The sequence below is a fragment of the Megalops cyprinoides genome, chromosome 4, assembly GCF_013368585.1.
Source record: "Megalops cyprinoides isolate fMegCyp1 chromosome 4, fMegCyp1.pri, whole genome shotgun sequence".
In the NCBI taxonomy this organism is placed as follows: Eukaryota; Metazoa; Chordata; class Actinopteri; order Elopiformes; family Megalopidae; genus Megalops; species Megalops cyprinoides.
In genome coordinates, this window is record NC_050586.1 from 6,522,501 (window position 1) to 6,546,542 (window position 24,042).

At 48.3% G+C, this 24,042-nt stretch overlaps 1 protein-coding gene and 1 long non-coding RNA gene across 6 annotated transcripts in view; both read left to right on the forward strand.

Annotated features, from left to right (window-relative positions):
* The window catches only part of LOC118776031 (ral guanine nucleotide dissociation stimulator-like), a 48,215-nt gene extending 33,094 nt beyond the window's left edge, over nt 1-15,121 (forward strand). For 3 of the 5 annotated variants that reach the window (XM_036526091.1, XM_036526087.1, XM_036526088.1), the window contains exons 2-18: nt 2,282-2,586; nt 3,768-3,842; nt 4,256-4,449; nt 4,799-4,920; nt 5,247-5,462; nt 5,777-5,880; nt 6,164-6,248; nt 7,855-7,932; nt 8,905-8,991; nt 9,259-9,291; nt 9,489-9,610; nt 10,056-10,151; nt 10,896-11,118; nt 11,812-11,886; nt 12,780-13,031; nt 13,886-14,000; nt 14,413-15,121. In XM_036526091.1, the coding sequence (XP_036381984.1) occupies nt 2,282-2,586; nt 3,768-3,842; nt 4,256-4,449; nt 4,799-4,920; nt 5,247-5,462; nt 5,777-5,880; nt 6,164-6,248; nt 7,855-7,932; nt 8,905-8,991; nt 9,259-9,291; nt 9,489-9,610; nt 10,056-10,151; nt 10,896-11,118; nt 11,812-11,886; nt 12,780-13,031; nt 13,886-14,000; nt 14,413-14,588 (2,358 nt within the window). In that variant the 3' untranslated portion in view covers nt 14,589-15,121. The remainder of the gene's footprint in view (nt 1-2,281; nt 2,587-3,767; nt 3,843-4,255; nt 4,450-4,798; nt 4,921-5,246; nt 5,463-5,776; nt 5,881-6,163; nt 6,249-7,854; nt 7,933-8,904; nt 8,992-9,258; nt 9,292-9,488; nt 9,611-10,055; nt 10,152-10,895; nt 11,119-11,811; nt 11,887-12,779; nt 13,032-13,885; nt 14,001-14,412) is intronic. The other 2 variants (XM_036526089.1, XM_036526092.1) reach the window with 1 other exon arrangement.
* Nucleotides 15,122-19,729: 4,608 nt separating this feature from the next.
* On the forward strand, nt 19,730-23,584 carry LOC118777065. The gene is made up of 3 exons (XR_005004935.1): nt 19,730-19,801; nt 21,904-22,447; nt 22,658-23,584. It is a non-coding gene; the product is annotated as an uncharacterized LOC118777065 (long non-coding RNA).
* Nucleotides 23,585-24,042: the final 458 nt, after the last annotated feature.

Consider the following 24,042-nt stretch of genomic DNA (forward strand, 5'->3'; position numbering starts at 1 on the left):
TGCTGGGAAGTGCGGTGAAAAGGTGGAATGACTCACAGAATGTGTCAGCCAAGATTACGGGCGCTATCCCATCATCCCTCCGGAGCGCTCCAGAAATCAGCACTGCGTGCGGTTTTTTTCTTACGCGAAAGTTCATGAACTCGGTCCGTGCTGTGGTTCGCGCTAGTTTAGCATAGCCTGCTCACAGTTTGGCAGGAGGCGCCTCTAACCAAGCTGACTGTAAACACAGATGTGTGTGCGTTTGCTTTGTTTGTGTGTCATCGGAGATGATGCAATGAAAAGAGTTTTCGTGAATTTCTTAAGAACAGAAAGGCAGGTGTCCTCCCTTTCTCAGCATGAACACTGCTGATAAGAAAATGTGGCAATAGGTGGTCGGAGTTGTGGTAATGCCGTTACACCAGCGTAGTGGAGGTAGTAATTCAACCAGGAGCGCTCCATACCACAGAGGCATGAGGGAGACTCCGCCTGCAGTCTGTCTTCATTCATCAGAGAGGAAAGCCGCTTTGTGAATGCGGCCGTGTCACGGTGATGTCGTAAAGACGATCGGAGCAGAAAGCCGAAAGTGAGACCCGTCCCGCTCGGCTGAGCTCAAATTATGAAATCAGACAGTGGGGAGGGGGATGAGTGTCTGCGGAGAGTAAAGAAAAGCTTTAATGGGATTTTATTCTCTCAGAGGAATTAATCACCCTAACAGGAGCCTGATAGACAGTCTCAGAGCTCCTGGGCCAGGGAGAGAGGGAGAGAGAGGAGAGGAGAGGAAGCACATGTCACACTCTGGAGTCTCCCTGGGCCAGGGCTTCCCCTACGCACTGAAAGTACCTACCACCAAACGTGCAGCCACGCTCAGAAATGGGAACTGTGACTTTCTTTTTTCACGCGTTTGTTGATACTTATTGTTTACCGGCCCTCAATCTGGGAGATTCCAGCGAATCTGCGGAGAGTGTGTCTGAGCCTGCTGCCCTGCTGGGGACACAGCGGGACCCACAGTCCAGCCAGCTGTAATTACCCAAAAAGTCCCTCTGCAGCCGGATGTGCTGGAACTCCCCTGCCCCGGTCCTCAACCAATTGGCCGGGTTTGCCCTCTCTTATTCCCCTTGGCTAAGGTTGCCTCTGGGCGGGTGCCAGAGTTATCTGATGGGTGTCGGGTTGGATGCCAGCGCAGTCAGAAAGGGCCAGCGCTGGAGGCGGGCGGGACAATGCAGCGTCTGTCCCCCTCGGTCTCCTCCGCTTATTCTGCATCCCAGCCAACCACTTGTGTCTTTTTTTTTTCAACCTTCTTCTTCCTCCTCTGGCAGGGGCCTTCTCAGCTGTGTTCTCGAAAAGCATCCATTAAAGCCTCAGTTAGTCTACATCTGCGGATCACCCCCTTCCTAAACTAATCTTCCGAGATCCCGTCTTTAGCAGATGTGCATTTTTTAGCGTGATCACCCAAGCCGCGAGGACACCGAGAAACGTATAAAGTACAACGCTCTTCTTCACAGGGAGGTCGGGGGGCTCGGATTCAAAGCACAAGGGTCCGTTTTGCCAGGGTCATGTGACGGCCTGATACCGCCTGTTTGTCCGCTCTGGGAGAGAGAGCAGAAACAACAGGAGAAAACATTCGATGTGGATCTCCGTTGCACAGAGATGTCTTTTGTCTGGGAAGGACTCTGTGGCTTTCTTGCTGGTCTGTTTGAAACTTGAGCTCAGGCCTCAGGCGCACGCTTTCGCTCCTCCTGGGGGCTGTTTTTTGTCTCCATTTATAGACATTTGTTTTTGACATTTATTTGCTGCTGTCACAGCTCGAGACACAGCAGTCTACACAGCAGGCTACTTTCCCCTCTGAGGCTTAAGGAGTCCGTTTTACAACAGACTTAAGATGATAGAAAAAAGAAAAAGAAAAAAGATGCATGCCTGGCTTCTGCCCCCCCCCCCCCCCCAATCAAAAATGACTTTATACTGAGATGTCAATATGCCCACCAATCAAAAATGACTATGCTGAGATATTAACAGTGATTTATTTTTCTCATCACACGACACTTCCTCGGCTCTGAACAGGACAACATATTGTGGTCAGATGCCAAGCTTAGCCAGTGAGCTAACAGTTGTGTACAGTATTTTTACACATGCACCCCATAGAAACACAAGACTCTGTCTCTGTCTCTTGTGCTAAGGCAATGTGAATGGCATAGATACTAGCGGCCTCTCAGCTGGATTGATGCGTACTCCTCAGTCATCTCAAACTGGAACAAATGTGAAAGCAGCTAATGCATCTCTCCCCCTCTGTCTCTCTGTCCTGCAGAACTCGACCCAGGAGATCGGGGAGGAGGTGGAGGATGGGGCCATCTACACCATCACCCTGAGGAAGGTGCAGGTGCACCAGACGGCCAGCAAGGGGCAGCGCTGGCTGGGGGTGGAGACGGACTCCGCCCTCAGCCTGTACGAGACCTGCAAGGTGCGCACCATCAAGGCCGGCACCCTGGAGAAGCTGGTGGAGTACATGGTGTCCGCGTTCAGGGGCAACGACTCCACCTATGTCACCATCTTCCTCTGCACCTACCGCTCCTTCGCCACCACCAAGCAGGTGCTGGACCTGCTGCTGAACAGGTACACATCCGCCGCATGCATGCAGCACTAACACAGCCCTGAATGCGAGACGCAGCGCTAATGCAGCCCTAAAGGGGACATGCAGTATTTTAGTGACACAGCTCTAAGGGCGAGATGTAGCACTGAGTAACAGCCCTAAAGGCAAAGTGTAGCACTGAGTAACAGCCCTAAAGGCAAAATGCAGCACTGAGTAACAGCCCTAAAGGCAAAATGCAGCACTGAGTAACACAGCCCTAAAGGCAAAGTGTAGCACTGAGTAACAGCCCTAAAGGCAAAATGCAGCACTGAGTAACACAGCCCTAAAGGCAAAGTGTAGCACTGAGTAACAGCCCTAAAGGCAAAATGCAGCACTGAGTAACAGCCCTAAAGGCAAAATGCAGCACTGAGTAACACAGCCCTAAAGGCAAAGTGTAGCACTGAGTAACACAGCCCTAAAGGCAAAATGTAGCACTAAATAACAGCCCTAAAGGCAAAGTGTAGCACTGAGTAACACAGCCCTAAAGGCAAAATGTAGCACTGAGTAACAGCCCTAAAGGCAAAGTGTAGCACTGAGTAACACAGCCCTGAAGGCAAAATGTAGCACTGAGAAACAGCCCTAAAGGCAAAATGCAGCACTGAGTAACAGCCCTAAAGGCAAAATGTAGCACTGAGTAACACAGCCCTAAAGGCAAAATGTAGCACTGAATAACAGCCCTAAAGGCAAAGTGTACCACTGAGTAACACAGCCCTGAAGGCAAAATGTAGCACTGAGTAACAGCCCTAAAGGCAAAATGCAGCACTGAGTAACACAGCCCTAAAGGCAAAGTGTAGCACTGAGTAACACAGCCCTAAAGGCAAAGTGTAGCACTGAGTAACACAGCCCTAAAGGCAAAACGTAGCACTGAGTAACACAGCCCTAAAGGCAAAGTGTAGCACTGAGTAACAGCCCTAAAGGCAAAGTGTAGCACTGAGTAACACAGCCCTAAAGGCAAAATGCAGCACTGAGAAACAGCCCTAAAGGCAAAGTGTAGCACTGAGTAACAGCCCTAAAGGCAAAGTGTAGCACTGAGTAACAGACCTAAAGGCAGCACTGAGTAACACTAAAGGTGAGATGCAGTATTTAGTAACACAGCCATAAACGTGAGAAGCAGTAACACAGTGCTCAAAGCGAGGCGCTCAGGTTTACTTCTCCGGTCCCGCAGGTACGCCAAGTTGCAGCAGCACTCCAGCGCGGAGGGGCCCAGGCTGACACACGAGGACCGAACAGAGCTGAAGAAGTGAGTGACGCTGGGAAGGGAGAGGTGGAAACATGTCAGGCCATGATTAAGAAAACAGGCGCGGCCTGCACACCCATCAACATCCTGAGGGGTTGCTTTTCTGTTTGCGCGCAGCGAAAATCAAGTGAAAAGCGCACCCTCAGTTAAACCTGTGTCTGCCAGATGCCGTCGTTACCTTTGATCTCCATGTCCATGTCCAATGGCTCAGTGTGAAAGGCAGAAGCTATATTCTAAGGGTGTTCAGATGAAAGGGTACATTAGGGTGCAAAAACAGAACAGTTTAGTAGACTGTTGGCATCACTGTGCCTATGCCTCTGTCTGCCTCTGTCTGCCTCTCGCTCCTCCGTCTCTCTGTCCATCTTTCATCCCCTCCTGTCCTCTCATTCTCACTCGTCCACCCCCTCCTCCTGCAGCACTATCTCCTCCATCCTGGGAGCTTGGCTGGATCAGTACTCCGAGGACTTCTGGAAGCCTCCGGAACACAGCTGCCTCCGCCGGCTCATCACCTACCTGCACCTCAACTTCCCGGGCTCGGACCTGGAGCGCCGGGCCTGCAACCTGCTGACCCAGTTCCACCGCAGGCAGCACCGGGACCCGGAGCAGGAGGGTAAGGTAGCCGGGGGAGTGGAAAGAGGAGGCCCGGAGCCCCCGATCTGAGAGGGGGTGGGGGAGGGGGGTACTTTAGCTGTCAGCTTTGTAGTGAAAGCCAAGATCATTTTGGAAAAGCGATTCAGGGCCTTTGAAATCTTTACAGCATATAGGACAGTCTGCGACACTGAGGGATTTGGTGACCAACATATTCAGTAGGACATCTGATCATGCCCCGATCATGCTCTCTGAGATGCTATAGGACATGGGGCGCTCTACATGGGCGCTGGGTGCTGTGTGAGCCGAATGCTTGTGACATCGTAATGACACCATTGTGATGCAATCATCATTTGTCCTTCCGATCCCAGTGGTGGACCACGGCGCCTGCACCTTCTCCATGCTGGAGGAGAATGGCTATGAGGACGAGCGGCCAGACTTCCTTTCCTTTGACCCAGCCGTGGTGGCGGAGCAGTTCACCCTGATGGACGCGGTGAGAGATGCCGAGCCGCCAGAGAACTAACTCTCTCTCTCTCTTTCTCTCTCTCCCTCTCTCACCCAGTTCACTCCCTCCCTGGTACTGAGGCCAGTTTGTGTGACTGCGAGAACCCTCACACCACACAATACAGCAATTCGTAAATGTCACTTATGGGGATTTCCTCCTCTTGTTTCCCTGTTCTTGAGGAACAGACTGCTTTGTCTCTGCTCTGCAACATTATCTGAAGTCCTTGGCCTCTTCCTTTTACCCCTGTACTTTTTCCATCTCCTCCCCCCTCTAAATTTAATCTTCTCCCCCCTCTGTGTGAATGTAACCCGTAGGAGCTGTTTAAGAAGGTGGTCCCGTACCACTGTTTGGGGAGCATTTGGTCCCAGCGGGACAAGAAGGGGAAGGAGCACCTCGCCCCCACCATCCGTGCCACCGTGGCCCAGTTCAACTGCGTCACCAACTGCGTCATCGCCACCTGCCTGAGTGACCGGTCGTTGAAACCCACACAGCGAGCCAAGCTGGTGGAGCGCTGGATAGAGGTGGCCAGGGTGAGGCGCTGTCACAGACCTCCCCCTCACACACTGATGCGTGGCAGTTACATTACATTACATTGTTGGCATTCAGCTGATGCTCGTATCTAGAGCACCTTGCATGGGTTACAGTTTTTACATGTTATCCATTTGTACTGCTGGTTATTTACTGAGGCAACTCTGGGTTAGGTACCTAGCAGAGGGGAATCGAACCAGCAACCTTTCAGTCACAAGCCTAGTTCCGTACCGCTATGCTACGCTGTCAATGATTGAAGGCGTTGTTCAGCTTCACGTCACTCTAAATTTATACATCACTTCCTGTCTCTGAACAGGAGTGCCGTATCCTGAAGAACTTCTCCTCCCTGCGGGCCATTCTCTCCGCCCTGCAGTGCAACTCGGTCCACCGGCTCAAGAGGACGTGGGATGAGGTGTCCAGGTAGGGGAGCGAAAGGGTTTGGAATGTGGGGGCACGTCCTGGGTTTGGGGTCCAAGCCTTAATGTTTCCTAGATGCACTTCTGGCCCTGCTTCTACTTACATTGATTCATGTTCTTTGTGTAAGTGTTGTATTTTTATGCATTCCTTCTCTCTCTCCCTCTCTTTCTTTTCTCCTTCCTCTCTATCTTCCTATCTTCCTCTTTCTTTTTCTTTCTCTCCCTCCCTCTGTCTCTCTCTCTGTATCTCTCCCTCTCGCGCTGATGTCCGGTTGTTCCGTCCACAGGGAGAACTTCCGCATCTTCCACGAGCTGTCCGAGATCTTCTCCGACGAGAACAACCACTCGCTCAGCCGGGAGCTGCTCATCAAGGTAGGCAAGGCGTCAGCCAATCAGAAACGCCGGCCGCACTGCCCGAAACGCCGCCGGTGCCTTCAGCAGGTGCTGGTTTTTAACGCAGGCTCTCTCTGCCGCGGGGCCCCGAACCCGGCGGTGCTGAGTCAAAACGCACCGCTCGGAAATTTCCCAGAAGCAGCAGCAGCTGTGCCGGGCAGGAAGCAGTCGCCCACCTGAGGTGGCAGAGACGGGGAGGCCGAAAGGCTGGCAGGAAGAGGCTCCGCTCGCTCGGGTGCCGCTCAATAGCCTGTCCTCCGTCCCACGGCGTGTCCACGGCAACCGCAAACAAACAGAAACCCTCGCGCTCTCGCTCAGAGCGTCGACGTGTGGGGGGGGGGGGGGTGGTGATAGCAGTTACTCATCCTTAACTGTGCCGCGGGCGAAGGTTCTCGCTTTCACGCCGCAGTTTAGCGTTTCTCGCTCACGGGCTCGTGGGCGAGGGCTGTTCACTCGATACCTGCTTGCGTTCAATGTCACTGCGTGTCGAAGTGACAGAGGACCGATGTGTTGCCCCCGTGTCAGATCACGCTCCGCTGCAGCGCGCACTAAGAGCTGCTTGATGAAAAGGCTCCTGTTACCGGCGTTGTAGAGCTAGCTGCCCGTCATTAATTTTTCACAATATCGACAGAGTGCTCACCTCCTACATTACAGCTCGAGCCATTGTGTCTCTTCCTTAATTAAGTTTGCATGTGAAGCAACGCTAATGGGCCCAGAATACTGAGTGGATGCGTCTGATCGGGGGAGAATGACAGAGGCGTTCCAGCAATGGCTCCATCGCTTTAACCAGGCGGCGCATGGCCTGTTCTCAGAGCCGCTGCCACTCCTGTGGCGCATTCCTAACCCGTGAAGCGGCCGGCGTGGCCGCCGAGCCTCAGCCCGACGTGGAGGCCCGTTCCCTCGGAATGTTTACGCAGAACCCCGGTTCCACATTCCTCACATTCTTTCCGGAGTTCAGTGCAGGCTGGTGGGCGGGGCCTCTGCGGAGCGTGCGGGGAAGGGGGCCGGGGAGGGAATCCCTTATGACATCACAGTCAGGTGGCCGGGAGAGATAAGAAGCCCTCCTTTATGATGCGGGTGCCAGCGAGGGATCTCCCGGGGGTACCGCCCTTTCCCTTGCCTGCCTATCTCTGAGGGCCAGGCGGTGCCTTGCGGCACACCGTGAGGCCATTCCTGTACACGAAATGAAGGACCCCCCTCCCCCCCCCGCTCCCACCCCCACACAGCATTGCATCATACACACAAAACACTGAGCCGAAGGAAACTTGGCAGAGCCTTACTTCCATGACTCATTTTGACTCGCCTCACCTTTCTCCAGCCCAAAGCGGTCTCTGTACCGTCCAAGCCCCCAGGCCCCAGCTGACATTAAAAACAATCAGGATTAGGGCTTGACCTGTTAGGTAACGTTAAGAAAATATGTACAGAAAATCCGATATGGCCCTTAAATGAAGCTAAAGTTTCCACCCACCGGAGCAGTAGACAATAGGGTGACCTGCCCCCGATAGCATTATCCTTATGACCTAGTTATGTTGTTTTTTTCGCGGGTGGTCTCTCACCCGCTGTGTCTCTGTTCTGCCCTGTTCAGGAGGGGACCTCGAAATTCGCCACCCTGGAGATCAACCCGAAGCGAGCGCAGAAGAGACACCAGCAGCAGAGAGACCTGGTAAGAGCTCAGAGGGGGGAGACGACAGGGGGCGTCTGGGAACGGAGGGGGCTTGGGTCATGCGAGGGCAGTTCAACCTGCTGAACTCCCAGAAAGGTTCCCAGTGGGCCTGTATCCACGGTAGAACAAACAGCCTTTCTGCTTTCAGTGCCCACCACCTCAGCCTCACTGTTAGAATTCCGTGGATGCTTACACATTCCTCACTCACCTCCTGCGGCTATTAAAACCCACTGCTTCTGAGAATCAAACGTCTTCCTTTCAAAATATAATAATGTCATTTTTCTTAATGCAAACAGCTGAGGGAGGGAATTAGCATAGTTAATAGCCTTAATGAAATCCGTTTCATTGGTGTGTGTGTTTTTTTTTCCCCTGCGGTGTCTGTGTAGCACACAGCTCCTTCTAGCGGCCGTTACATAGAAATGAAGGTCGATCGTGAAATTTTTGAGGCCATCTAGCACCCTCTAACGTTGATTTGCAAAAAATGCAGCTGGTGAGAAATGGATAATAATTAAATTATAATTACATGATAATTATAGCAATTATCCACCCGCTTCCAGTATGCAGTCAGTAGGATTCCCCTATTTGTCGCTAATTATTCCATTATATGAGGGCTCATTTGTGTCTCTGTATGTCTTTCCCTGCATGTGAAGTGTAAATGCTTAGTGATAATGGCCTTCATGTTGTGATGGTCAGTCTTCACACCTGCTCTCTGATTATTTTCACCGAGCCGTATCGACTGGCCGCACACAGTAACCCAGTGTGTTGACGTCAGTTTCTGGCTAGGCAGAGTCCTCTGATCAAGTCTTCGGTCATTTGATTGGATGACAGCTGATTCAGTCACCAATGAACTGGGGGAATTTTAGTCCGATCCCCATAATTTTAATCGAGGTTAAGAGTTGCTTAGCAGATAGTCTGTGGGTGTGGGTTAGAAGGTTGTCTTTCTTACACTGAAACACGTCTCTTTCTCCTCAGGGTGTGATGCAGGGGACCATTCCGTACCTGGGCACCTTCCTGACTGACCTGGTCATGATGGATACGGCCATGAAGGACTACATGGATGTAAGTGTTACCACCTGGGAGCCACCTTCAGGGTCATGCCAGCTCTCTGACTGTGCTATAAACTGCCTGTCACCTATATTACTGCACAACCATCTCAGTGCTGGCGAGACTGGAAGTAAATCAGAAAATATGCAATCGTTTTTCTTATATGGCGTTTAGTATGGTTATTAAAAGAATGTTTTTGTCAGATAACCTGATATTCTGTGCAGTGGTGGAAGCACATTAACCCTCACTGGTTGGCCTCTTGTCTGTCCACCTCTTCTGTAGGGCGGGCTGATCAACTTTGAGAAGAGAAGAAAGGTGAGGGTTATTTTTTGAGTCCCCCTAATGCACCGGTCCTAGCCATATATGGAGAAATGTGGAATGTCAAATGACCAGAACCATACTTCAAATCAGTCTATTTTACTTTGCTTCAGTGTCAAATAAACCACCGACGGTGAAAGAGGACATATGGGAGTTAACCCTTTCGTTTCCCTCCCATTTCTGCGTGTATGCAGGAGTTTGAGGTGATCGCCCAGATCAAGCTGCTGCAGCTGGCCTGTAATAACTACAGCTTCACTCGTGATAATCACTTCAGGGAGTGGTTCTCTGGGGTGGAGAAACTCACCGAGGCGGAGAGGTGAGAGAGAGAGTACCAGTCTCATTATCTATGTTTTGAATTGTACATTTGGACACGTGCACATTCGTCTGTGACGTCTAGCCCATCAGAAACATATCCTGTCAGAAATCTATCAAAACACACATTTGAAGTAGCAGACTGTATGTTGGTAATGTTATGATAAGATGAGATCATGAAGGGTTATATTTAAATAATTATCCAAAAAGGTAGCAATGCACACACACACACACACACACATACACACGCACACACACATACACACATACACACGCACACACACACACACACACGCACGCACACACACAGTCACATTGACACACACACACACACACACACACACACACACACACACACACATACACACACACACACACACATACACACACACACACGCACACACACACACACACAGTCACATTGACACACTCTTTTGTTGTATTCACAGCTACAGCCAGTCGTGTGAGATCGAGCCGCTGTCGGAATCAGCCAGCAACACCCTGAAAGCCAAGAAGAACTCTGGCATCATCAAGCGCTGGAGCGAGTGAGTCACTAGCCTTTGTTTTCTTTCTTTCTCCTTTCCCTTCATCTTTTCTCCTGTGTGTCCAGTGGTGCTGCACAGGTGTGAACACCCCCTTTAACGCCACAGTCCAGAAATACAGAGGCTGCTAATGTCCTGTAATCTCCTGGTTCCAAAACGCTACCAAATGTGTTTCTGCTGTTACATTTACGCATACTTCACTGCAGTGCATAGTTTCAAAATAATCAGCCAGGCGCCAAGAGAGATTTGCAGAAAGTGTTAAAATGGACATGTGGTTTTTGGCTGCTGCTGCACATAACTTTACGCAGGGTGTGTGCTCAGATTGATTTATGTTCTGTTTGGAAGTGTTGTATTCTTATGCGTTCTTCTCTCCCTCTCCCCCTCTCTATCTTTTCTCCTTCCTCTCTCTCTTCCTTTCTCTTTTTCTTTTTCTTCCTCTCTCTCTTCCTTTCTCTCTCCTTCTCTCTGCCTCCCTCTCTCTTGCTTTTTCTCTCCCTCTTTCTCTTTCTTTTCTCCTTCCTCTCTTTTTCTGTCTCTTTCTTCCTCCCCCTCTCCCTCCCTCTTTCTCCCTCCCACCCCCCTCTCCCTCTCTCTCTCTCTCCCTCTCTCTCCCCCTCTCTCTCTCCCACTCCTCTCTCCCACACCTCTCTCCCTCTCTCCCTCTCTCTCTCTCTCCCTCTCTCTCCCCCTCTCTCTCTCCCACTCCTCTCTCTCTCCCTCCCTCTCCCACTCCTCTCTCCCTCCCAGTCGGCAGCCCACCAGCGCGGAGGCCAGCTGCAGCAGTGCAGGCAGCTCCCACTCCAAGTCGTTCGACCAGCTCCGCTACGGCCCCATCCTGGGGAGCTCGGGAGGCGCGGGCGGGGACGGGGGCGACTCCCTCAGCGTCACCTCCGCCGGCTCCAGCAGCTCCGACGTGGAGGAGGTCAGCATCAGCTTCATCTCCGACTCGCCCGACGCCCATGAGAAGAAGGTGAGAAAGGGGGGCGGGGCTTATTTCGTGGAGGTGGGGGTTGGGGTATCAGGGCGCCGGATGGTCTTGGAGACAGACTGTGAGTAAAGACACAGTGTAGGAGATGTGGCTTCTTCTCCCTGGAGCTGTAGGCTGGAATTACACCACATAAAATATTATGGGAGCCTATCACCTCTCTTAGGTGTAGTCTGCAAACAGCCTGCCGCATGGTGTTTGGTGTTTGTTCAGAAATGTGACAGAGTTTAGACTTTGGATTCTGACGTTACATCATAGCCCTTAACTAGGGCAGCTGTAGTTCGCAAATACAGAATGGCTGTATTGGAACAAACAGGAAATGGCATTAGTGAGCCACCCATTACTCTAACTCACAAGTTGACCCACACAGAAGGATAGTGAGGTGTTGGTTGTGTAGATATCTCTCCAGGACATCCTTCAAGTATTCAACTATTTATATATTTACTTATATTTATGAAAGCTCTCTGTATTTCTGACTTTTTTAATCAATAAAGGGCCAAACTCTCTCTGGGGAGCAGTGATTAAAGTGTGCTGAAATGGAAGTGAGTGGCTGCATTTTGATTGGCCTTTTCAGGACAGACAGTGCAGGACCAGGCCAATCAGGAGAGGGCAGGCCGTGCTCCTTGTTTGCACTGACTGTGACTGTGTGGTGACTGTAGCTCTAATTCCTTTTTGTAGAGCTCCACGCCAACAGTAAAACATTCCAATTCTACCTTAGGGAAGGGAGGCCTGATGCCTGAACCGGCTCCCACGGTACTGCCATGTTTTCCACACCTCCTCCTTTCACTCTCCCTCTGTCAGCTGTGTGACATCACACACACAGGCTCATCTTCCCAGAAAGCACTGCACATCTTTGTGATGTCATCCAGAGCATAAGCAATCATCATAGTGGATAGCAGAGGACTGTATTAGGGTGGGCACGAGGTCGTCCTGCCGTAGCAATGCATGGGGAGAAAGCGAGCGTAGCCTAGCGAGTTTGGGGGTCACGGCGAAGCGTGCTTGACCTCGTCCTCGTCTTTGGTCACCTCATCAGCTCCGCTTCCATGTTGACCGTTGTTTTTTTTTTCTTGATTCTTGATTTGGTGTGAGTTTGGTTTTCATCCACCTCGTTCCCTGGGTTTGTGTTCAGGGCTCCACCATCAGGGCCTGTGTACTCCCAACACATACATACTCATTCAGGTCCCTCCATGACCAATCGTCGGCTGTGAAGTTCATCTCCCATGATAAACACAGGCCTCTCAGGCAGTCTTCCGTTTTAATTGGTTTGCTGAGTGTTACCAGCATCTGGATCTAGGCCAAATTGCTGCAAATTCCTCTGTGTCCTTGAGTTTATCTTGGGAGACAAAAATGTGGCTTTCCATTGAGTGTTATTGTAATTACTCTTGATCTCTGTGATGTAATAATAAGATTATTTTACACTTCCAAACATGACCAATGCTATGTAATGCTATATTTGTATGGTTGATGCCATCCTGTAGAATACAACTTTTAATAGTATTCTAATGGATTACAGCTGTTAATCGTATTAGTCAACATTAGAACACATACAGCCATTATCTTATGCAGTATTACAGCAAACATATTTTTGGCCTTTATAATGAACGGTTGTTCCTCTCTCTGTCCTGGTGTCGCCCTCTGCTGGTCAGTTCTGGGAGTCCACCTCTCTGTCTTCGCTGGACACCTCAGGGATGGGCTCCGGCTCCGGCTCCAGCAGTGCCTCCTCCTCCTCGGTCAGCTCCACCCCTGTCACGGCCTCCCGCTCCCACAAGCGCTCCGTCTCGGGGGTGTCCAGCTACTCCTCCCTCTCCCTCCCCCTCTACAACCAGCAGGTGGACGACTGCTGCATCATACGCGTCAGCCTGGACGTGGACAACGGGAACATGTACAAGAGCATCCTGGTGAGTGTGTGTGTGTGTGTGAGAAAGAGACAGAGAGAGAGAATGTGTGTGTGTGTGAGTGTGTGTGAGAAAGAGACAGAGAGAGAGAATGTGTGTGTGTGTGTGTGTGTCAGTGAGAGAGAGAGTGTGAGACTGTGTGTGTGTGTGTGTGTGTCAGTGAGAGAGACACAGAGAGAATGTGTGTGTGTGTGTGTGTCAGTGAGAGAGAGAGTGTGAGACTGTGTGTGTGTGTGTGTGTGTGTGTGTCAGTGAGAGAGAGAGTGTGTGTGTGTGTGTGTGTGTGTGCGCGCAGAGAGTCAGGGGACAGAACATGTTTGGGATGGGGGAGAGAAGGGAGGATGGATTCAAACTCACACCCAGTTCAGAGGGTCGTGACAGAGAAAAAGAAAATGAAAGTTGAAGTGATGAATTATAAACAGATCTTGAATGCACTGGGTGGAGGAGTTTTAAGACACAGTAAAACCCAGGGAAAGCACTGCCTTTGATTTAGTGTGTGCTGCTCTGTGTGCGTCCAACCGCTTTCCAAAGGGGGTTCATCTGAAATCATTTTAACTTTTGTTTTCACAGAAAATGTCAGACTAATCCAAATAGATACGCACTTAAAACTAGAATTGGGTGCTTAAAAGATAGATCCTCCTCAGATTTCAGAGAGCAGCCTTTGCTAACCTTTTAAGTTTTATTCATAACTTAAGCAGTACAAACCCATGAGAGAGAGAGGCAGAATGTGAACAAAAAATGTGAAAAAAGAAAAGCTGACAATCAATTGTACATGTTAATATTATTTATAAAAACAGGGTGTGTCCATGGATTAGTTCCCGTTTGTTGACTGGCTTGTTGTTGACTGTCTGATGCAGGTGACCAGCCAGGATAAGACCCCAGCAGTCATCAGGAAAGCCATGGTCAAGCATAACCTGGACCGCGAGCGACCGGAAGATTATGAGCTTCTACAGAAGATCACAGAGGAGAAAGGTCAGTCCTGCAATGATGATACTGACCAAATAACACTCTCAGTCACATTATGATATTAAACTGCCATCTCTGGGTTCTGTGCACAGTGTTCATGTATGCTGTTGTATCATCTGCATATATGGGGGTGGTAGTGTAGCATAGTGGTAAAGAGCAGGGCTTGTAACCAAAAGGTTGCCGGTTCCACATTAGAACACATACACATACACTGGGACATTGCTGCTGTACCCTTGGGCAAGGTACTCCCCGAATTGCCTCAGATAATATCCAGCCGTATAAATGGATAACATGTAAAAATTGTAACGTATGCAAGTCGCTCTGGATAAGAGCATGTATGTGCATCAGCTAAATGACCCAACTGCTTCTTTTAAGCCATTCAGTTACTGATTGTGTGTTTATCTGTGACCTCCTGCAGAGCTGAAAATTCCGGACAACGCCAACGTGTTCTACGCCATGAATTCGTCCGCCAACTACGACTTTGTGTTGAAGAGGCGGGGTTTCCCCAAAGCGGGGCGGACCAAGCACGTGGCCAGCTCCACCCTCCCCCGTATGAAACAGAAGGGCCTGAAAATCGCCAAAGGCATCTTCTGAGGCCCAGGCTGCCCCCCCCCCCCCAGTGCCAGCCCTCCACCCTGCCAAAAACCCCCATCACCCCTTGTTCCACTAAACCTTACTGAACACTGCTGCGGAGAGGTTCTTTGTAAGGGGAAGGGTAGCAGAACCTTGTGGAAGTGAAGCCCAGAGCAGCGTGGAGCAGGGCCATGTGGCCTCTTGTTTGACTTTTCAGAGTGAAGCAGTGGAGGTGTGGAAGGTGAGCTTGAATACTGGTGTCCTGCACCCCCGCAGCGACCTGACCCGTGGGAGCCCAGGCACTACTTTTTGGCCGCTGTGTTGGGGAAATTGAGTGAGGCTGAGGTGAAGAATTGTCCCCCCTTGTGTGTGTTGGGGGGATAGAGACAGCAGCCTGGTTCCCCTGGACCAACCGGGCATTTTGATTTTTTGGATGTGTTCCTGCAGTGCAAAGTCCAACCTAAAGATCAAGAAGGAGTCAGACACCTGGACAAAGAGGGCAGAAGTGGAGAAGTGGTGGTGTCAGAAGGTCTGGGGTGTTGACAGTGACCCCCCCCCCCCCCCCCCCCCCCCCGCTTTCCTTTACATGAACTCTTCAGAGGTTAAGAGGTGTCGAGATACCCCCTTTTTCAACACTAAAATGTTTGCTGAAAGCTGCCACTGTGGACGATTCACCCTCCCGTTCCAGGATGGTTAGTGTCCTCATCATCTCAGCCCAGAGACCGAGACGAAGGGACAAGAGAGGATAGGCAGACGGGGGGGGGACCCCCCGCTGTGCCAGCCCAGAGCTCCTACCCACCACAGCGTGGAAGGAGAGAGAGATTCTGCTGTGGACACAGCGGTGGTCCTTTCCTCCCGGAACTGATGTCACTTCCTGTGTCCCTTTGTATTGAAATCTGGGGGGGGGGAAAAAACAATACACAGAGAGACAGAAACACCCCTGTTTTCATCAGGAAGTTATTCCTCAAGAAGGAGAAATAACAAATGACTGAAACTTTTTAAAAAAAAAAAAAAAAACATACTCAGTAACAACAAAAGGAACATTGTAATGAACTTTCGCTGTTGCTATTATTACAGTTATAACCATTGCTATTGTTTTTGCTACTTTCTATTCTTAAGTGGTGCTAAGAGACATTGGAAACATGGCAACCAAACCCCAAGTACAGAGTTAAGCTCCGACGTTTCCGAGCTCGGCTTGTAGTGGCACAGGGCAGAGGGGCAGAGGGACTCTCCCATGACTGCAGCATGTTTCCGGAGCGCGGGGCGACTCGTGGGGGTTCAGTGATGACGGCTACAGGTTGTCCTCCGAAACGGGACTCTGAGAAAGGGTCCAAGTCTTCAGATGACCGGTGGAAGACTGGAGCTGTCTGACGGACCCCGCCCTCGCCACTGTCGTTTGCTTGCAAGAGGAGAGAATGCCCTTCACCTTGTGATAAAAAAAAGTTCTGTCTCGTTCACCCTGAATGCACTCAAACCTTCTGTGTGACAGCAAAACAAAGGCAAAGGGAGAGAGAGAGAGAGAGAGAGAGAGAGAGAGAGAGAGAGAGAGAGAGAGAGAGAGAGAGAGAGAGAGAGAGAAGAACCAGGATACGACCCGTGAAACAAACCGTGCGATTGTTTGTCTTGTGGTGATGCTAAGTGTGTCTCTTTGTGTTGGTGTTAAACAAAAAAAGGAATGAAATGTAGTCCTGTCCCGACATGCTCACAGACTCCTCCCTCCCGCCTCGAGCGCTTCTGCCCCTCCCCCCTGTGTGTTCGGCACTGTGATTGGCAGCTCGCTTGGCCCGCCTCCCCTCCCCTCCCCTCCCCTCTGTCAAGTGAGCAAGGCCATATTTCACATGACTGACATATGCGCTTACACATGTGCATGCACACACACACACACACACAAATGGGCCTCATAGACACACACACACACAAACGGGCCCCATAGACGCACACACACACACACACACACACACAAACGGGCCCCATAGACACACACATACACACACACACACACACACCAATTTTTAATTATTCTGTCCCTAGATAGGCTACCAAAGCCAGCCAGGGAAAGTCATTGGGGGAAAAAAGAAATGTGAGTTGTGTGGAATTACCTGAAGTCGTCCTGAAGTCATTTCAATGAGCGAAGGCTCAGATAAGAAGGAAAGTGATGGTGTGACTGATGTGCATTGGATTGTGAAGGCCAGTCAGTGGTGTTCAGGAAAGGAGGGAGAGAGAAGGGGAAGGAGACTCCCACGTCCCACAGTCAGTGCCTAAGCCACAGCCCACTCCATCTCCAGGGAGACAGGTGAAGTGGGCGTTGCCCGGTTTACTCTACGTGTGCCAAAGACCAGGGAGAGGATGGTAGGGGAGGGGGGGGGTGAGGGGAGGGGAGGGTGGATTAAATTCTAACTGAGAGGAAGAATAAGGGGTGGGTCAGCTGAACCGAATGAGTTCATAAAACGCCCCTGTGTTCCTCCTCATACAGACCGTTACACTGTTTCTCCTGCCTTTGCTCGTCTCTAGCAGAGACCGCCCTCTGTACAGAAACCCACCCGTCGATCAGACAGCAGCTCTGAACGCATACACGTCCAACTGACACACGGATATACAAAGCGTTTCCCGCAAAAGCGCTCACAGAAAGCAGCCGTTACGGCTCACTTCTGCCACACTTCTGGGCAGCCGGTGACTTGAACGTGTCTCGTCACTTTAAAAATGGCAGCCTCCGTCTTTGCCTCACAGGCTGTTCAGTCTCTCTGCCTGGGAGTGACTGCCCCTTGACCCCTCTCGGCCACATTGTGTTTCCGAGGGTTACAGTATGTAACGTGCGGCGATAGTGATAACACTTACTGCAGGTGAAGTTTTAGGCGCCCTGAGCTTAGATGGTACATGTGCCAGGGTCATTAGAAAGGAAGACTGTATGTTTCTGGAGCAGGTGTGAGTGATCGGTAGCTCACTGTTAAAACGGATGTACCTGGTGTCGACATTGCACGTACGCGATGTGGCGGTCACCTTAACACAGATCACAGCTTTGCTTCTTGCGTGTGTGTGTGTGCCACTCGACCCTCACCAAAGATCTTGCAGAACCCCGGGTTCGCCCCCTTTCAGGTCTGTTCAGAGGCGTATCACCCGTTCATTTCCCCCTCACGCCGATACGTAACGCCCCTTTTTCACAAACCTCATCCAAAACCCAGTGCCATTCTTTCTTTCACTTACAACTAAAAACTTTTCTAACAAATGGCATTGTTATTGTTATGGATTGCAAACTGTTTTTTCTATATTCTTTTTCTATTATTTTATATATACAAAAACAATGAAATGTCCTTTGGAATTGTTTTCTTGTTTGTTGTTGTTTTTTTGTGTCTCGGCTTTATTTATTGATTTGTATATAGTGTCGTTGCATAGCTTTGTACATTTTTTCCTTTTACAATGTAATTAGAAAGTAATATATACATATGTACATATAAACACTAAGTTTATAAACAGTAACTGTGGGTTCACCTGTATCCCGAATCCCCCTTGCTTTGAGTCCTTCTTGTCAGCCTTATGTCTTTTGTATAATAGAGTGATCAGTTACCATTTCTCTCAAAGCACTGTTTATGATGTCAGAGATGAACCCATCTAATAAACGCCTACAGTGTGATGATACAGAGTATCTGCTTGTCTTTTGTGCTGAGCTGTGTGCGAACGCCAACATCTGTTTTTCTGATGTGTGATTAACGGTCCCAGGGAAAGTTTCAGCTGAAAAAACTCTTCCGTTCTGTTCCGATCCTCAAGGGAACAAGCTGTGTGTACAGCTTGTTCTCCTGGGAAGTTATATTTAACATACTATGAATACGTATTTTTGAATACTACCTAGAGGGGACGTTTTTAAGCATTTAACATTTACATGACAGATTCATTTTTATCTCCTATAGCAATAGTTATAATTAGAGCTGTAACAATTCCAAATGTTGCTGTACAATTAATTGTCTCAGAAATAATTCCGATTAACAATATAATTGCCTCTTTCAGTCAAATTCAAATAATATTTATTTATTTATTATTTTTCAAACAAGTTACAGTTTTGAATGAATCCCAGGATACAGCTTTTCGTTATTTCACTGTTACGTGACCCAGATAATGTAATAACACAAGTACACAGCCTATGAAGTAAACCACGCCTCTTTATCATCATAAAACATTGTATTTTTTGCTTAAATGAACATAAAATTGGCAATAGAACATTTCTCCTCATCAATAAAAAACAAAGCATTAATCATTAACAAAAAAAAACAGATTAAATTAAATTAGGATTATAAAAAAATCACTCATCACTGTTGGCAAAACTGGCAAAATAGTCATCACTGCTTCTTTACTTGCGTTTTTTTTCCAACTGTATCTCCCCTTGTCATTATAGCTGCTATGAAATAAGTTACCTAGACTATGGAAGGCTTCATGTAATGAAGAGGCCTACAAAGGGGACACTGAGCTCGTCGCTGCCACACCACTTGTCTCTCCCTGTATTTGCAGCTGAGCTCCGCAAATTTGGCAATTTTGACTACAAAAAATGATTGCAATCATACAGAAATGACATTTATAACACAGATCAGTGGAAAAACCTTAATATTGCAGCAACAGTTCTGTTAGGACAGTGTTTCTCGATCCTACTCCTGGAGGCCCACTGTCCTGCATATCTTCTATCTATCCTTTCTGCTTGATTAAATCAGGTGTGCTCAGCTAATCAAAAGTGCCACAGATGAGTTCAGTCAGGTAGGTAGAGCAAGGATAGAAGATATGCAGGACAGTAGGCCTCCAGGAGTAGGACTGAGAAACACTGTGTTAGGATACTGTTTTTGTTAGAATACCGTGGTAACCGACAAGTGTCTCAGTAAATATCTGGATGTATTGGAACTGTAACTTTAACTTGTAGGTTGCTCTGGATAAGAGTGTCTGCTAAATGACAATAATTTAATATGACAGGTTAGGTGGTTGAACATAATACACTGAGATTATGTTACTCATGATGTCAGAGGATGATGCTGAGTTCTCGGGCTGTTTTTGGGTGAGGTGCCCTTTATAGTCGCAGTGTGGGGTTATTCGTGAATGTTTAGGAGTTTATGTCTGAGGCTGGTTACGACCGGCTGCCTCTGTACCTTTAAGAGAGAACTGCATTTCACCGCGCCTTTATGCGGAAAGTGAAACTGTGAAACACTTTCGAAGAGGAAACGGTTCAAGAGGCACACTTTGTTTACGGACATTTTAACTCGGTAAATAGCACTATTTTAATCTGTTAACATCGAAATTCTGGTTAAAGACAGTCAGGATGGACATGGTGCCAGTGGGGTGGATTGAGGGGTTGGGGGTAAAGGTTTCGACTGAGTTACTTTGACTAAGTAACGGAAATGGGCACAATAGGCGGGTTTCCATTACCCTGCTTAATTCGCAATATGAAATTGCGAACTAAAAAACGAGTATTGGAAACACGTGAATTTCGAAAAAAAAACTCTCAAATATCGCAAAAAAAGTTTATACGCTTGCATGAAGTGGTTTTTCAGACGAATCGACAAAGCAATATTTCGCAAAATTGTAATGGAACACATTTTTCGCATTGAAGTCACATGACATGACATGAATTAGGTATTTTGTGTGCCTCATAATTGCGCTGTGTGCACGTACTGTATAGGCTATCACTTAAATTATTCGATGTAATTATACTAAACCTTATAATTTCCAGAATACCATTATTTTACATTATGTTTGGTATAAAAACATTAATGTAAAAACATCAAACACTATTACACATGTGTATTGAACGTTTTATTTATATTGAACGTTGTAAATTAGCATTTCGCTACAAACACTAAACACGGTACATCTGGTCCTCGTGCATAAATGTATGTTACAATTCTAACATTCAGTCAGCGCATGGAGTGCCTGTGGCCGAGCAGTGTGGCGAAAAGATCATCCTAATATTCTGTTTTGTATTAATTAACAAGACAGAAAAAAGAAAGAAGAGAGCCCTCAGACGGGAGCCGGCTCATAGAGCCGACTCGTTCGCGACCTCATCACTATGATGTACTGCCTCATCTGTTTTGAGCATATGGCCTGACACACCCCATATACTACCCTGTACTCTGCACAGGTAGCAAGTTTATAGCTTATAGTTTATATGGCTATGCGCTTCTCGGTTGGAACGGGCTCCCTCGGGCATGATACGGCAGGGGGGTCATTCTGAAGTTTTGGATCCACAGGACCTCTGTAAAATCTTTGCGGACAATGACCTCCCAGAATACGTGTCCGCTGCCAGGTATAAAGGGGTTTGCTTTTTGTTGCGTGCATCACATGCCCTCGTCGCCTTCGATTATACAGCTATTGCGGTGGATGCACTCGAAATCACCGTGCCACACTTATCAGGTATTCTACATCTGTGCCCGCTATCGCGAGAGGAGGAAACCCGTCTTTAATCGCATAACATCACTCAGTGGAAACAGACCATTCGCTATTGTGTTTTGTCGACTTTAAAAAAAAAAAAAAGCTTCTATTTTGTGCATAACTGCAATGGAAACCCGCCTATTGAATCCCTCCATCCTGAGCATGCACACAAACAAAAGCATAGGTACAACCCCCCCTCTCCCCTGGACAGGTTCGTCTTTTACAACAGTTCTCAGTTATGTTTCTACATATTGCATGATTTTCTGCCAGCAATCTATTTCTTTGGGTCTCAACAAATGGACGAAGCTTGAGGAAGGCCACAAGAGGCAAAAAAAATTTCCCCTCAGAAACAGAGCAGTGTCAACACTTTACTGCGCTCATAAAATCTGCAAGCCACAGTTACTCACTGGGGAAAGGTGAGCGGAAGGGTTCAAATTTTGACCAGACGCAGGAGGTGTTTAGAAAAATGTGCACAGCACAAATGTCCAGAGCTGGGATTGGGGCTTTAGCTTCTTATGGGAAGGTTTCAGTGCTGGAGCAAACTGCTCTTGTTCTGTCAGCGTTGGGGTGACCGTGTTGGGTGGGTTCCCTTGCCTTGCCGCTTTTGCATGCTGTCAGGCATTGGATGCCTGTGAGTCACCCAGCTGATGTCAGGGAGAAGCACCTGTCCGCTGTACAGCGTCAGCTCTCCTCGTGCACTGTGGGAGCTGTAGTGTGGAAAACTGGAGGACTACACACGTGTGCTTCATTTCCCCTGTGTGAGTGCAGTGATTACTACAGTGAAGGGTGGGCACAATCAGAGGTTAGGTTAGGTAAGGTAAGGTAAGACTTGGTTTCATTGGACTCCTTTGAGGGGTATGCACATTTCTAGGTTACGTGTCCCAAGTCCTCCTTATCAACCTCTAACTCCATCTACCCATCCCGCCTCTTTCTCTAGGGTCTGCAATGGCTGGAACTCAATCCTTGCTTGTCTCCATTCTGGATGAACTGCTGGCAGATGACCTGAAGAGATTTAGGTGGTATCTGTCATGTGATGTGCCAGGGGGCTTTGAAACCATCCCAAAGGGCAAGGTGGAGGAAGCCAAGCATGTGACAGAGACTGTGACTCAGATGGTGGAGGGCTATGGAGAAGATGGGGCAGTGACAGTCACTCTGCATGTCCTGAGGAAAATAGGCCAGAACAATCTCGCTCAGAAACTGGAGAAAGAGCACAATGGTAGAGGAGCTGGTAAGCCTTAGCTGCTTTCAGCCCACACCACCAAAAGACCCTGGTCCCTGGTGTGGCAGACTTATCACAGCCAGAAACTCTCTCTCAGCCTCTCTCATTCCAGCCGGACCCAGCCACGTGGATGGAGCCCCTGTCCAGCCCGGGGCAGCTGCACCCCAGGTGTCCATGTCAGCCACCAGTGGAGGGAAAATTGTGGCACCCCTGATCTCTGGCTCTAATTTTCAGGGTCCTGTCAACATGAACTTCAGTTAAGGTATGGTTCTGGCTTGTGAATCCTAGAAGGATCTTTCAGAGATTTATCCTGTGGGAACCCCCAGAGGTGCTTGGATAGTGGACCTTGAAGAAAGATTAAAGAAGGAACCTTGTTTTTGAGGAAAATGAGAGGTTTTTATCTTGCGCTGAGTGGCGGAGTGTGAAGCGTGCACTCACAGAGCTGGGGTGTGTGCCACGTGCTGTCCCACAGGTTCCTGTGTCTCCTGCTGAATGATACTGCCAAGATCCCTCACCCACCTCACCCACCTACCTAACTTCAGGGCTACACCAAGGAAACTCAACTCAACCCCAGACCAGCACAGAGACTTCGTGGTAGAACACTCATCGATACTGGAGAAGAGACAGGAGCATCACTGTCTCAGACAGACCGGTTGCCTCTGTTTGATGTAGCTGTACTCTGGAAGCTAGTGGAGGCTCCCTTCCGTTTCATCTGTTAATAAGTGGGACCCGTTTGCGTTTGTTGTAGTTTAGTTATGTCCTAGGAGGGCTTTGCCCTCTAATCTATCTGAACGTCCATGGCTGACCTAAGAGTTCTCTGTCTGTGGCTGTTATTAAGGGACTAGGGGGAATATTTGCTGTTTATTAACATTTTTTTTCTTTTGTTATTTTCCAAACAAATCTTTTATATGATATCTCACTCTTTGTAGTTGTAAAATGGTGCATTAGAATGACCTAAGAGTTCTCTGTCTGTGGCTGTTATTAAGGGACTGGGGGGAATATTTACTGTTTATTAACATTTTTTTTCTTTTGTTATTTTCCAAACAAATCTTTTATATGATATCTCACTCTTTGTAGTTATAAAATGGTGCATTAGAATGACCTAAGAGTTCTCTGTCTGTGGCTGTTATTAAGGGACTGGGGGGAATATTTACTGTTTATTAACATTTTTTTTCTTTTGTTATTTTCCAAACAAATCTTTTATATGATATCTCACTCTTTGTAGTTATAAAATGGTGCATTAGAATGACTCTGATCATAAAGCAGCAGGGCTGAATGACAGTCTTTATGATACTTGCGGTGCGATAGTTTGCAGCCTTATTTAACATCCTTCACAACTCTTCAGGCTGACTGTTTCTGTCAGCTTCCTGCTGTAGCTGATGGAAAATAGATTTATCAGTACCACTCACTGTAAAATACACTGTGACTTATGTTGAAAAAAACATTCTGATGCTTCCTTTGTCTAGTAAATGATATATTCTCTTAAAGATATTCTCAATGTATAATTCATTTGAATGGAGCTCCACAAATTTATGAATTTAAATATTGTAATTTTCAAAGAAAATGCTGTTTTCGCCGCTTGTTTAGGTCCTACAGCGACCGTGGCTCTTGATCGTTTTGCTATGCCGTTGTGTCGCTGGGACTCGCAAGATGACATTTTGGAGACACCGATTTGTTTTCAGTTCCCTGGAGCCTGGACGGGACTATCCTCTGTGCCAGGGGCGTTGGCTGGACTGTTAACCACCAGGGGCTGAGCCTAGATTCTTCTCCATCAAAAAACTTTTAAAAACGTACTTCTAAATAGACTGTTTCCATGCATTTTTTTCTTGCATGTGAGGGCTACACATTGCTTAAAAA